Consider the following 14,919-nt stretch of genomic DNA (forward strand, 5'->3'; position numbering starts at 1 on the left):
AGCGCAGGGAACCACACCGAACACCGCACCAAACACTGCGCCAAACGCCAGCTTTATTTTGCCTTAAGTATGTGTGCTGGGGTCTGAACTCAGCTCCCTCGTGCTTGTGCAGCGAGCACTGGCTAACCAAGCATCTCCCAGGCCCTGTTTGGTTTTGACACAGGCTCTCATGCAGCCTTAGGTGGCCCTCGAATTTTTATAAGGAACACCGAATCTCTGATCCCTTTGCCTTCACGCCCCAAGCACAAGCCTATGCCACCACGGTCTTGTGTATGCCATGCTGGGAATCAACCCCTGGGCTCTGTGCATTTTCTGGGCGACTTAACCGCGTCCCCCCATTCCCTCAGCTGGCATCTGTGCCAGGCTATGGAGCCGGCGCTTTCACCAACAGAAACCCAGCGAGTCCACTACTAATTAGTGGCCCGGATCCTCTCTGAGTGGACAGCTCGAGGCCTGCCCCGCCCACTGCCTGGTGGTGCTTGCTTTCACTGGCCTGTGGCTCCTGTTAAATGTTCGCATTCCTCTGTGAACACCACTACTTGGTGGGGCTTCAGCACGTGGAGGGAAGATGGCTGCCAAGCCGCCTCCATTGAAATCTGAAGACGAACCGGTAGAGTGACAAAAATAGACCCCTGCGGGACAAGGGGCTTGGACAGAGGAGAACCTTACATGTGGCTACTACGTCTAGGCAGGGAAAGCTCAGAAAAGGAACATCTAAAAACAGCGGCCTAACATTTTAATTTTTTTTATTTTAAGAGGAAAAAAAAAAAAAAAAGGAGCGTTCCAAACCCATACAAGTGCTGGCTTCCTGCGACTTCCCTGAGTCAGACACTGTCTCTAGCCTCAGCAAACACACTCTTGGCTTCGGGGTGCTTGGCCTGGCTCACAAAGAGCCTGTGTGAAGAGTTGGCCTTGGCTGAGCCGGGAAGAGGACTGTAGTTGTAGGCACAGGATGAACGGTTCCCATTTCCCCGAATCCACCCACTGGGGCCAGAGGTATTCTGAGGACCCAATGGGAAGATTTAAAAAATGAAAACATTAAGGTTAAGGAAGAAAAAAAAAACTGGCTGCTATACTTGGCTGTAACGTCTTGTCATTGTTCTGGGGACACATATAAACAGGTTCATTTCATTATGTAACAACCCAAAGATCTAGAAATTGTCAGCACCCCTCCTGCCCCTGCCTTCCACCTCACTTCACAGATTAAGAAACTGGGACACAAGCCGAAAGTGGTGGCGCACGCCCTTAATCCCAGCACTTGGGAGGCAGAGGCAGGGGGATCGCTGAGAGTTCGAGGCCAGCCTGGTCTATAAAGGGAGTCCAGGACAGCCAAGATAACATAGAGAAACCTTGTCTCAAAAAAACAAAAAAACAAAAAACAAACAAAAAAAAAAAAAAAAAAGAAAGAAAGAAAAAGAAAAGAAAGAAAAGAAAGAAAGAAACTGGGACACACGGAGATTGAGATTGGGAGAGTACCCTAAATTCCCTTACCAGGGACGTCTGGCTCTAAGAACCCCAAGTCTTAACTGCTGTGTGACACAGCATTGTTAGCTCAGGTTAGGTTGTTCCCAGTTTCCAGATGAGGAAATCAAAGCCACAGGGGTGGCCCTGCTCGTCAGAGGAAGGGTTCGAATCTGAACTCAGGACAAACAGCTCCAAACTCCATCTCCGTCCTTTAAGCTGTGCTGCTGGAGAGCCGTTACATCGCAGGGTGGAGAGGGTGGCACCATGGGCAGGGGAGGGGCTGCCATACTCTGGGCACTAGGACTTCTCCAGTCTGTACTTAAGTTCTCAGCGAGTCTGTGTGGGGAAAGCCCAGGCTCCAGCTTGGAGTGGAAGGGGTACCCTTCTTCCCTGAACCCCAGGGTCCTGGCTAGTTTTATGTCAACTTGACACAAGATAGAGTCATCAGAGAGGAGGGAGCCTCGGTTGAGAAAATGCCTGTCTAAGATTCAGCTGAAGGCAAGCCTTTCTTAACTAGTGATTGATTGGGAGTGGGCCCAGCCCACTGTGGGTGGTTTTGTTCCTGGCCTGGCTGTTCTTGGGTTCCATCAGAAAGCAGGCTGAACAAGGCGTGAGGAGCAAGCCAGGAAGCAGCACCCCTCCGTGAGCTCTGCATCAGCTCCTGCCTCTAGGTTCCTGGCCTGTTTGAGTTCCTGTCCTGACTTCCTTTGATGGTGAACTGTGATGTGGAAGCCTAAGCTGAAAAAACCATTTCCTCCACAAGTTTCTTTGGCTATGAAATCTCATCACAGCACCAGTGACCCTAACTAGGGTACCCAGAAATCCTTCCACTGTGATGTCTGGCTGTCACAGGCTCTGGGGAGCAAAGCTGGCCACATGTTGAGCTCACAGGGCCCAGGAGAAAGCGACTGGGTCTTTAGCCCCAATACCTCGTTAGGTTTTGAATGTGAAATGCCCCCAATAGGCTCCTGTGTTTGAGCACTTGGTCCCTAACTGGTGGTACCACACAGTCTGTGGAAGTTTTAGGAGCTGGGGGCCTAGCTGGAGGAAGTAAGTGGAAGGCAGGCCTTGAGGGGTATAGCCTGGCAGGGTTTCTAGCCAAACTACCCCTGCTTTCTGCCTGACACCCAGATGTAACAAGCCAGTGACAACTCCAGCTCATGTGCCTTTGGTGCCATGATAGGCCTTGTCTCCTGAATCATTAGAATTACATGAGAAAGGTAACCAATGCCCACGCTCAGGCGAGTCCCTGCCTCTGCCTGGCCAGGAAGGCAGCCAGGGTCCCCAGACTCACAAGACACAGTCCCTACCCTCTAGAGGGCTCCATAGGTAAAGAAGCCAGTGCAAATGAACCAGGGACACAGCAGTGAGCAGACCACTTTAATGGCCACGTGGCCCAATATGGCAGCCAGAGGTCGAATAAAGTCAGGCATGCTTTCAAACACAACCCCGTACTCCGGACAGTATGAAAAATGAGAACACAGACTTATCTTCAACAACATGTGGACATGATCGTATTTTGAGCCAGGTGAAATATCTAATTAAAATTCATTTCACTTGTTCGCCTTGTACCTCTCAGTGGCTACCAGAAGAAAGGCAGGGACTGCTTCCCAGAGGAGGGCTCTTTAAACAATAACAACAACAACCAGCAGCAACAGGGGCAGCGTAGCTCAGCTTGTAGGCTACATAATTCTGAAAAGGCTAAAACCTTTGCTTTAAAAAAAAAATTCCTGTTTTACAAGCAAAGTCTCCGGTCTTGAAAAAAAAAAGTCTAGCCATTTGCCTGAGGTCTATAGTGACCAGCGTGTGTCCTGGGAGGGTGAGCCATGCACCCCCCAACCTCCCCCCTGACCACTCTCCTCCTGTTAGAGCAGAACCCCCCCAGAACTTGACAGCAATCCAGGTTGGCACAGTTCTCTCCATCCAACAAGGTCAAATTCCAATTGGCCGAGAAGCTGCCTGAGTTGAGCAATTTACAGAAAAAAAAATTTAAAAAATCAAATTATGAAGAGGCCTCTGCTAATTGAGGGTAATTCAGGAAATAACTTTCGGTAAATGGCGGCTTGGCCAGCTGTGTTACCATTTGGCAATTGCTGAGGTCATTCTGTCACCCAAGTGCCTCTTCTCCCACTGAAAGTGTGTCAGATTCTGTTCGCACAGACCGCCACCGGAAAACCCCCTGTCAGTTCTAAGCATTTCATGTACCGAGTCAAAGCGGGAGCGTTCCTGAACCTTCTGCGTGTGTGGAACAGAACAACAGCCCACGGAGGCAGCCGGAGTTAGCATGAACTCACAGGCTGGCCACCCCCAGGCTAACCCATAGGTAAGCCACACAGAGGTGGGGGTGGGGGGCTTGGCTAACTCCCCCATCCCCAAGGTGCTCACGGAAATATAAAGAGGCTTGTGGCAGATACAAATACAGGGGCGTTTCAAACCATGCCACTGACTGTGTCTGCTCACTGCCTAGGACCCGTTTGTACACTCAAGTAGACAGAGACAGGCCCGGCCTTGTGAGTGGGTACCATCTGGCTCATACACAGCCTGAGGTATGACATAAAATGGACCGCGTTCTCAGTGAATAGAGCTGGCTGGCTCTCAGCTTGTGAAGCAGTCCCGGTACTGAGCAGGCCGTCTCTCCACTCATGTACTGTTGCCTTTGACTATCACAAACCTGAATGACGGGCATCCTCCTCTAACTCTCTACAAGATGAGGAAACCCAGGTCTGGGGAGGCCAGGTAATGTCCCCAGCTCATGTACTTGGGGGGGGTTAGGATCCTTCAAGTCTCCGGTCCTCTCCTGTGACCCCCAATTGCATCTCATGTCACTGCAGGTCTGTCTACCTGTCCTAGCTTGATGGGAAATCTGACCAGGCTAGCTTTCTGCTCAAGTACAATGGAGCTGCTATCCATGGCCAAAGAAAAAAAAAAAAAAAGAGGCAGCCCACTGTCCCTGGCTTCGAGACGATCCTCGCTGGCCTAATGTCACTTGCCATAAATAATGTAGCACTCAAGAGAGTCCTATAGGTAGGGGCGGGTTAATGTAATGTGTCGTCTTTGCCAGCCAGCTGCCGCTCTGCTGGGCCAACTACTGGCCTCTTTGGCTAGTGGACAGCTGTTGGGCCAAAGCAAGATAACGAGGCAGGCTCCTCGTTTACCAGGTGGCTGGTAATGAGGGGATCAATGCAGCAGAGGCGGGGCTGAGCAACAGCTGCCCTTTCTGGCCTTCCCCGCTGGGTACCACCACCACCACCCTTCCCAAGCAACAACTGCGGAAGCAGACAGCCTTCCCCCTTCTTGATTATCTGGAAGGTGCAACCGATCCTTGGAAAACCCATCTGATGCCCAGAACTGTAGGTTCTTCCCCTCTTCTCACTGGGGAGGCTCAGGTATCCCCTTCAGGGGGAGTTTGTCCCAATCCGGGGGTGCAGCTTCTGAGGTGGCTGGGGCAGAAAGCAGGGTCCCTCCTACCCTCAAGAAAGCATTGGTTTCATAGGGAAAGACTTCAGACCTGAGCGAGTCGCTCAAACAGGAACACATGATGTTAGAGGTTCAAAAGCACCTGCAACTGTCGGCCCAGAGGGGGCCCTTCATTCAGCCCTGTGGTTCTGAACTCTGGAGCCCAGAACAGTAACCTCAGAAGCCTCGGGGCATACTGACACGCTGGCCAAATGCTAGCTGGGATGAAGTCAGCTGCTGGGAAAAAGGCCGAGGCTCTGGTGTGTCTCGTGGGTGGCCAAAGCGGAGAGCCACCGGTTGAACACAACACTCTCGCTTGATAGGCGGCAGTGTTGACTGGGGGGTAGTGGTCGGGGGAGCTCTTGCTCTCGGGAGAAGCCAACCCATTTCACAAGCAGCCGAGTTGGAGGGAGGTATGGCCGCTTCATGAGTTGAGTGTCTCCCAGGGACCCTGCTGTCTGTAACTACCACTCCCTCTAGATGAGGAATATGGCCCAATCTGCCTTCCCCTGTCCCTTCCAATCAGGCTCCAGGCCATCCACTTCCGCTCAGTGTGAATGACCTTGCCCTCCCCCACTACCACCCCTCCCCCCCCACCCCCACCCCATGCCTGTTCTTGTCATCTGCGATGGGGGGGGGGGCGCAGGGCGGCACTAACACACCACACTTCCTCTCATCCTTTCACTGTGTGAGAGTTTTCTGTCTGTGCTATTTCCCACCCATCCCTCTCGGGAGGCCTCTTCTCTCTGTTTATTCTTTAAGAACCCCTAGAGCCAGAGAAATGTGCTGAGGACTGCACAAGATGCTACCCAGGTCAGGGCGAGGAATGTACCCACAGGCTCTCCTCTGGCCCTGGACCACGGCAGCTTCCATCAGTATAGCATTTTCTCAATAGGATGGACACCTCTAAGGAGCGAGAACCACCAACCAGCAGCAGAGATCTTGAAGGAGACTCAGATCTGCTTAACCTAGCTCTGGCCAGGACATCAAGTCTTCTCCCTGTCCTGGCCAGACACCACAGGCTCACAGGACATCGGCTATGCATTCCACACCACTCCCTGGCCTCAGCTCTGGCCACTGAGAACTTTCTATATAGGCCCAAGGGCCCATGCCCAGGGTGGACCCATGTCTCATCTTGACATATTAGGACATAGTCCTTCTGGAGGGGCTAGGAGCCCTTTCCTCCTGTGGGCTAGGCGGGTCAGAAAGACCCAGCTCCGCTATTCAGTAAGTAGTACGTGATCTCGGCATGATGTTCAACCTCTTAGAAACTCTGTTACCTTCTGAAAAATGGGTTTATCAGAGACCTTCAGCTGGGGGTGGGGGGTGGGGCCAGGGGGGCTATAAAGGTTCAATGAGGGGTTGGGCTGTGGCTCAGCGGTAGGAAAAATGGCTGCTCAGTATGAGTGGCAGAGGGGGCTTGGGTTTCACCCGCAACATGACAACAACAAGATCTCAATGACACCTGTTTAGAAAATGTCTAGAATGGTCCCAGATGTGTGTGTTACACATTCATTGGACACTGACTCTCCTTTCTCCTTCTCTTTCTTTGCTCTTCCTGCCCATCCTCTCTCTGCTCCTGGAGGAGGAGAAAGTTCACTCTCATCACACCAGGAGAGGGTCCCATAACAGAGCCCCAGCCACATTCAGCATCACATGACCCCTGTCACCTAGAACACTACTGGATCCCTAAACATCAAGACCCAGCGACCCTAGGAAAACCCTGTGCAGACCTTGCTGTGCAGCTTCCTGGCCAGCTCAGAGCCCTGCATCCTGCCTCTCAGAACACTCTAATAACAGGGCAGGTCACACACGCTAAAGAAAGCTGTAGCCTGGCAGGGCCAAACGGCGTGAATGACACTGCGAAGACTTCAGGGAACCCATGAGAGGCCAGGAGGTGGGGAGGCAGGAGGACAAGCTGTCTGGCCCTCGCTGGCATGCAGCGACAATTACACCCTCTCAGCCAGCTGAGAGAGCGGTCCTCTGCCCCGTGGGTTGGCACTGAGCTGGGGCGGCCTGCAGATGGCTCGGCCCACAAGCATGTGGTTGGCAACTCCTGAACTTTTGGTGACTCGGCGCCAGCTGATCTGATCAGTAATTATGTTTTATTTTGGGGCCAGGGAGACAGCAGAGAACCAGGAAAATTATAAGACATTACAGTGCTATTTTGCTAAGAATATCAACTGCAACGTTTTGGGTTGGCTTTTTTTTTTTTAATTCTTCTTTTTCTTAACCAATTGTCCTTGGGATGGTTTGGAGTTTTCAGTGCACTAAAATAAGAAAGGCCTGGGTACAGAAGTCAGAGTACAGCCAACTGTCCCAGCACTGGCTTGGGGCTTTACCTAGTGAAAAACCTTGTTGGTTCTGCCACAGTTTGAGGGAGGAGGGTGGTTCCTACTGAGGGGATTTCCATGGTAATAGTAACTAGTAGCTAGTAACCGTGGTGAGGACAGTCAGCCCAGATCGGTAGGAGGAGTCACTGCTCTCTGCTTCCTACTAGCTATTTGGGCTTGAATAAATCACATACAATTATCACCCTCAGTACTCTATCCATAAAAAGGGAAAATACCATCGAGCTCAGAGCTCACGGTGAAGCCCTAAGGTGAACTTCTTGTCGTATGAAATAAGCAGTCTCTGTTTTCATCATCCTGTATGAAGCCCAAATAGACGACCGGCAAAAAAACAAACACAAAAACAAAACAAAACAAAACCTGCAAACACCATTTCTGGGAGCAGTTCCGGTTGGAGCGATCAGAGAGTTTGCCACTTGCCTCGGTGACTACACCATTCCAGGCTCCGTGGTTTAGCCGGTAGGAAATACAGAAGCCTGGAGGTGACTCAGGAAGGTCGCACCCATCAGAGCGCTTGCCCCCCCCCCCCCCGCCCGCTTTTTTAATGCCGTAGCCCATCACCTTCCAGGGCTGCTTCTCCAAAACACAAGCCCAGCTTAAGAGCTCTGCGTGGGAATGGGACATAACTGCCACTTGTAAAAGAAGCTAGACTCAGAAGAAAAAAATCCCTAGACTACATCCCCAGGAAATGAGGTGATCTTCCTGGAACAATGCTTGCCCGGATGGGCCAGAGAGGCCAGACAATGTGCCCAAGACGTCCTTGAAGGACAGTGACTCACCTACCAATGTCCTCCCCTGTGATGGCCAGGGCTACCTCCCAGCTGTCCCAAGGTTTAGGCCAGGGCTAAATGTGCCTCACAGTAACAGAACACTCACTACCACTATGAGGAAGGGGGCGACACTAGATAGGATGGCCACCTCTCCTCTGACTGGTCTGCCAAGACACCATACAGGGCCGTGCACACTAGTCCTGGGACAGAGCAAGTATCCACCACAGATGCCTAGCAACACCCTCTGTGCCCTGCGTCTGCCATGCCAGCGGGTCAAGGAGTGAACAAACCAGGATAACACGAATTCCACAGCAGGCAGCCAGCACAGAAGGCCACCATATCACCTGAATCCAGTAGTTGGTATTAGCCCTACCATACCATAGATGAGGGACGACTGTATCAGAGTTGCTGGGTAGCCTGTCCCAAAGACCCATAGCTAGGAAAAGATATCGCCAGACTTTGACACCAAGTCGGCCGCTAAAGTCGTGGGAAGTGACAGGTCACATACAGTTATCCTCCCAGCATTCCACAGGGATGCTCAGATGGGGGAAAGTGGCACCTAGCGAGGACTCGTCACACCTCCCAGCTTGCACAAGCTAGACACGTGGGAAGTGTGAACTTGAACCGTAACTGTCACTCGTTCAAAAGTCGTAAACAGTTGGGGGCCCCTGACATCAACCAGGCCCAGTTTTAGGCACCAGCAGGCGAGATGAGGCTCATGGGCTTTCTACCCAGAGGGTCAGCTATTGTAAAACTGGCTCTACCCATGCATCCTGTGCTGCTTATCTCCTGTCTGCTTATCAACACAGAGAGATGTCGGCGGAGAGAGAGAGGGTGGTTTCTGATGGAGCCGCCTGGGTGGCTTCCAATAGAAAGAAAGGATGGTAGAGTAGACAAACTAGGGAGCCCACTCACAATGGCATGAAAGGAACCCCCAAATATCAACTCCCCGTTGAGTCTCTGCAAAGGCCTACAGAGGAAGCCTCAGGAGAGGGAGTGTGCAATCACCTGTTTGCTCTGCCCAACTCACACCTAGAGTCCCAAGACAGGGAAGTAACAGGGCGTCACCATTAGGCCACCAAGGGTGTCTGGACGCTAATCCTTTTACTTGTTTTCCCCAAGAAGGGCGCACAGGCTAGAGAGAGAAGGGTGAGCAAAGTTCGTAGGTCCGTGCCTTTGCACAGTCTCTAAGAATGTGTCCTCGCTGAGATCTTAGCAGCAGCATCTCCTCCCATCGGGTACCACGGTCTACGGAAACTACAGAACTGAGAATTCAGCACAGAGTAAAGCCGCGAGAGCATGGTCAGGCCATCGCTCTCCCGACACACTCATTTCTCAGCAGTTGGTGTTGGCTTAGTGGCTCGGTCGTCAGCAACACTCAACTAACGGACATTCCCACAGAAGGACCGGCCCAAGAGTCACCACACCGAGAGACTCACCACGTGACCGGGGGACTATGGCTGCGGTGACCAGGCTCCTCGCCTCTGTGGGAGTCCAGCTTTCTCTTCTCCTTGACTCCACTGACACTACGCTTACCCCCTTGTTAAACGAACGAGTCAGAAGGACAGCCACTTCACATCCACACCCCAGCCAGGGAGGTCTTCTGCAGGTGAGATGCACGGCTCGGTAACCTCGTGTGGAGTTTATCCGTGATCAGGCCTTTTTGGGGCTGCCAGCCGGAGGCTGCACAAGCTTGCTGGCTCTTGAACTTCACAATTCCATTGCTAGGACCTGGGACAATGTGATCTCAGAGGCCCAGGCCCTGGGAAGGTCAAAAGCACAGTCCTGCCCACATCCTTGGCACTTCTCTAAGCTGCTTTTCCTGCGACTTCGAAAATGTCCCTGGACTACACGTACCCAAAATGCTTGAGACAAGCAGTGGTTCCTACTTGGAGTGCTCCCCCTGCCCCCAGATTTTTGGAATATTTGTCACATGCAATGAAAGTACCTTGGGATAGGATCCAAGTCTTAGCATTGAGATTTATTTATACTGCATATGTATTTTACATTCAGAGCCTGGAGATAACTTGTATAGTATTTCGGTGCACCTGCGTTTTGACTGTGGCCCATCGCATACGGCCAGACACGGAATTTTCCACCTGTGGTGCCATGTGGCTGCGCAGAAGGGTTAGGTTTGGGACTGTTTCGGATTAAGGATGCAGAATGTGGAGACAATCACGGAAGGTAAAATGTCAGGTAGTGTGTATGTGTGTGTGTGTGGGGGGGGCGCGCATTTCAAATCCCCAGAATGCGCTGACAGCAGCGAGGTCCCAGAATCCTACCTGAATGGGGTTGTAGAGCTCTTGCAGGGGACTTCGCGATCCCTTCCGGCAGCAGATGTCCACACCAAAGGGATTCCTCCGTATGACTGAGGAGAGAAAGCGAAGTTCATCAGAAAATAGCTACAAAGGCATCTGGGAGGGAAGGAGGAAGGAGCAGGGTGCGAAGGAAGGAAAACTAGACTCTAGCAAGGAGCCCACTGCCATCCCCGGCACTGCTCTATTCCGTCCCCAGCACTCAGGTATCCACACCCCAGTGTCAGGCCACAGCACACAAGTAAAGAAGACACGTATCTAAAGCTCACTGAGACGCAGCCCCTGCCAGGAGGCAGCAGAACACCCCTGGAAACGAGAGCATGGCTGGCCCTGGCGTGGTGGCAACACTCTCACGTCACCTAGCAACGGGGCTGTGGCCTGAGAACTGCGTAATGAAGCGACACAGTCACATACACCGAGGAGGTGCAAGACGGTTTGCTCACAGAGGCCCGGGCGGGCGATGAGGCTGCTGAGTCAGGGACACGAAAGACTGTCGCCGTGAGCGTCCTGTCCTAGTTTGCTGTCGGTTGCTGCTGCGTGTGTGGTAACTGCCAGAGCCAAAAGCAGCTTGGAAAGCAAAGAGCTGCTTTCACTTTACAGCTTAGAGTTCAGCATGAAGGAGGGGAAAACAGAACAGGACCGCAAGACAGGAATCTGAGGCAGGACGGGACACAGAGCCATGAAGGCACACTGCTGACCCTTTCTTTCTTGGTCCACTCGGCCCGCTTTCTTAGACCACGCAGGACTGGCACCATCCACAGTAACCTTGTCCCTCCACCAGCAATGAGCAATCAAGAAAATGTCCCACAGGCCAATCTGATGGAGGCAACACCCTGGAGTGACAGACACCTCCTCCTCCTCCTCCTCCTCTTCCAGGCCCCTGGGGCCCGCCGGGCTCCTGAGAGTGGGGTCAACCATTTCCAAGGGGGCCCCTCCACAGTAAGTCAAAAGCCCCTCCCCTTCCTAAGTCCTCCACAATTTGCCTCTTCATTAAAAATATCAACTTGGGGCAGAAAGCATGGTTCCGGAAAGAGCCGGCACTTGTGACTGATGTGAGAACTCAAACTCTCTGCATCCATCAGCAGCGAGGGGGCCAAGAATCCTCGTCAACCGAAACGAGTGTTTCTTTCATTTTATTCCCCCTCGGTTCACAACATACCCTGAGTCCATGGCACCTCTGCACAGGAACACCTAAATACAGGCAGAGGGAGAGGAGAGGAAGGAGACGGCGGTGGGGGGGGGCACAAAGGGAGGAGGGGGAAGGGGGAGGGGAAAGAGGGGGACGCAGGAGTAGCAGGTGGAGGTAGAACAGTTAGGTGCACATGGGCCTTGCTCAAACATCACGCAGTTTGTCACGGAGCAGCATCGTAATAAAGATTAATGGGACAAGAACAGCGGAGCCTCCCAGAAGCCCAGGGAACACACTGGTGTGCGGTGGTGGCCGAGCGCACACTCCCTCGTTCCCTGGAGTGGACAGCCTGGGTTTGAATCGTGCCTCTAACCGTGTACCAGTTGTGTAACCTTAGGCAAGTCTCCCCCCCCCCCGCCCCCCATCCTCACTGTCTGAATAAGGGAGCTGAAAGAGACTCTCTCTGGGTTGGTCGTGAAGAGTGAACGAGTTACGATGCAGGATGCTTAAAAAACGTGCCTGGCCAACAGCCATGTCCGAGGTTCCTGAAGCCATTGTAGGTAACGCACTGGATTTAGACAGAGTGATCTAGGAGCGATGTTGCGTGGCTGCTGGTGGAAAGACTGGGATGCCTCTCTTCCTGAACTGGCAAGTGGGTTGAGAAGGGCCTGGGCACACCTTCAATCCAGATACAATCAAAAGGGCCGAAGAGGGCTGCTGCTCAGTTGTCAACCTGAGGCGAAGAGGCTGGGACAGGGCTTGCGGGACGGTTCACTTGGCAACGTGGTGACCATGGAAAGAAAGTTGAGTTTAGATCCCCAGAACCCACATAAAATAAAAATTAGCCGGATGTGGTGGCGCACGCCTTTAGTCCTAGCACAGAGGCAGAGGCAGGTGGATCGCTGTGAGTTCGAGGCCACCTGGTCTACAAAGCGAGTCCAGGATAGTCAAGGCTACACAGAGAAACCCTGTCTCGAAAAACTGAAAATAAATAAATAAATAAATAAAAAAGAAACAAACAAACCAGGTACAGTGACCTATGTCCACAAGTGGATACTTCCCGCAGCCCTGGGGAAGAATACACGAGACCCCTGGAGCTGATTGGCCATCTAACCTAGCTGAGGTGCTGAGCTCCAGATTTAATGAGAGACCTGGTCTCAGAAAATAAGGTGTCACATGACAGAGGAAGACACCTGACGTCAATCTCTGTCCCTGTACGCACGCATACACATCACACACACACATGCACACATACATAGGCACATACACACACACACACACATACTCACATATACACATGCACACACAAATACACAGAAAACACACATACACAGGCATGCACACCAATAGAGATACATGCACGTGCACACATACACATATGCACCCACATACATTCACACACACATACACACATACACATGTACACAACTTGTACACACACATAAGGCCACATGTCCCCGCCCCCCTTCTCTCGGCTTCCGAGGGGGAGGCCGCTACCTGTCATCATTTGGGCCAAAGCACAACAGACAGAGGAGGAGCAAGAGTGACACGGTGACATGCTAGCAAGCTTCACTCGTGAACAGGAATCTGACGCTCGCTGCATCTTCCTGTGCTAGGAAACAGGCTTCCTGTGTTGTTTTGTTTTAATGGCCTAACAAAAACAGGCGGTGGGCAGGGTATGACCCCAAGGCTACAGTTTGGGGATCCCTGCCCCGAAGCCTGGGACTCCGATACAAGCTGTGCACAGACCACTCCTAATAACCCCCTAGCCCCCCTCTATCCCCCCTACCCCCCCCCCCGTAAGCCCAGCGGCCTTCCCAAGGGAGGAGGGATCTTTGAGCAAAAGTCAACACATAAAAGCCATTAGAACTTGATTAGGCTATCCAGAAAAAAAACAAAAAAACAAAACACTGGTTCTTTGTTCCTCCACGGCTGCCCCAGGAAAGCAAGGGAGAAACTCTTTGTGTTTTCTTTAATTTATTACTTCGTTTTTCATTTCCACCCAAAAGGAGGTGAACTGTTGAGGGCACGCAGGCCCCTCCTTCTGTCCACGTGGAGGGGAGAAGATGGCCACAAAAACGTGTGAAACTGCACCCATGCTGTGCAAGACGGAAGCCGTTCCCCCCCCCCTTTGCCCCCCCCCCACGGCAGCATACAAGTTCATCAGGGCCTGCCACACTGCACACCCCCACCTCGGAACCCATTAAACGCCCGCTTTTACAGGAGGCGGTTATTATTTAATTGGTTTATTTTTCTTTAAGAAGCTTGGACGGTGTGAGGCCTGCAGCTCAGGTCCTTTTATGCCCATGTCTCCTTGGGGTGCCCAGGGAACTGACATTGGTACCCCCGAAGGCTACAAAAGCCAAAGGGGCCTGTGTGCTATTTATAAGTGCGACAACATGCCTGCCCTGTGCGTACAGAAGGCCCGAGTGTGCAGAGAACACGTGGACCTCTCCGGGGCATCACGGTACTCCGAATGTTCACCGTTTGGATTTGTTTTTTTCCGGCTTTCGGAACTTTTGGGATTAAGAAGGTGCAACTGGCCCAGCAAGATGGCTCGGTGGGTAAAGGCACGTGCCACCCAGTCTGATGATCTGAGTTTGATCCCTGAGACTCCACAGAGTAAAGAAGGAGAGAACTGACCCCAGTAATTTGTCCTTTGATGGTCACGTGCACAAACGATCAGACACACATACTTGATTAGTTAATGGATCAATTTCCAAGAGGCTGATAGAATGACCTGCTGACAGAGGCTACGCAAACATATACATCGGAACCTAACCTCCTAAGCAGGCCCCGTGAATGTGGGTGGTAAACAAAGCCTACAAATCCTCACAAGACCCACATCGGTACCTACGACATCAACAGCATAGACGTCCCCAGGGACCCGAGCCTGTGAATTTACAGCTAACCTCAAAGAACCTTTTGGTGCTTTGAATCCAGTTTGTTCAGAGTCTGGGGGGAAGGGGGCACTCTTAAACCCTATCTGGCCACCTCTTGCTCACCCTCAGAGGATAAAAGTGGGTCAGTGGATGGACAGAGCGGCCTGCCACAGAGGGGCCCTGTGGCACAGGATGGCGCGGTCCATCCACATCTCATCCCTGGTAGCCAGGTCCCACGGCAGATGTCACTGTCCCGCTGGGAATACACAGGAGGTTCTTAGCACAGATGTGTGACACGAGCAAAAACGAAACAAGGGGGCCCAGCTATCCGAGGATTTGACCAAAGGCATCCGCTCTCCGCTGATGGGTGTTGGAGAAGGCAGCTGAGTAGTCTGTGAGACCGCTAACACGCCCCACTCCGCGGGACAGCTCTTCTTCAAGACGCTTAGGTTAGCCTTCTTAGTCAACAGAGTCAAGAGAGACAGGAAGGTAAGAGTGGGTTTAAAGGACCTGAGCTTGAGCCCCAAAACCTACTTGAAAATGCCAGGCTTG

The 14,919-nt window shown here is 52.2% G+C and overlaps 1 protein-coding gene across 2 annotated transcripts in view; it reads right to left on the reverse strand.

The window, feature by feature from the left end:
- Window positions 1–14,919, reverse strand: part of CHST11 (carbohydrate sulfotransferase 11) — a 198,873-nt gene that overhangs the window by 84,577 nt on the left and 99,377 nt on the right. For both annotated transcript variants that reach the window (XM_084796321.1, XM_084796320.1), the window contains exon 2: window positions 10,324–10,409. In XM_084796321.1, the coding sequence (XP_084652447.1) occupies window positions 10,324–10,409 (86 nt within the window). The remainder of the gene's footprint in view (window positions 1–10,323; window positions 10,410–14,919) is intronic.

The sequence above is a fragment of the Acomys minous genome, assembly GCF_964271855.1.
Source record: "Acomys minous genome assembly, chromosome: 9".
NCBI classification, from domain to species: domain Eukaryota; kingdom Metazoa; phylum Chordata; class Mammalia; order Rodentia; family Muridae; genus Acomys; species Acomys minous.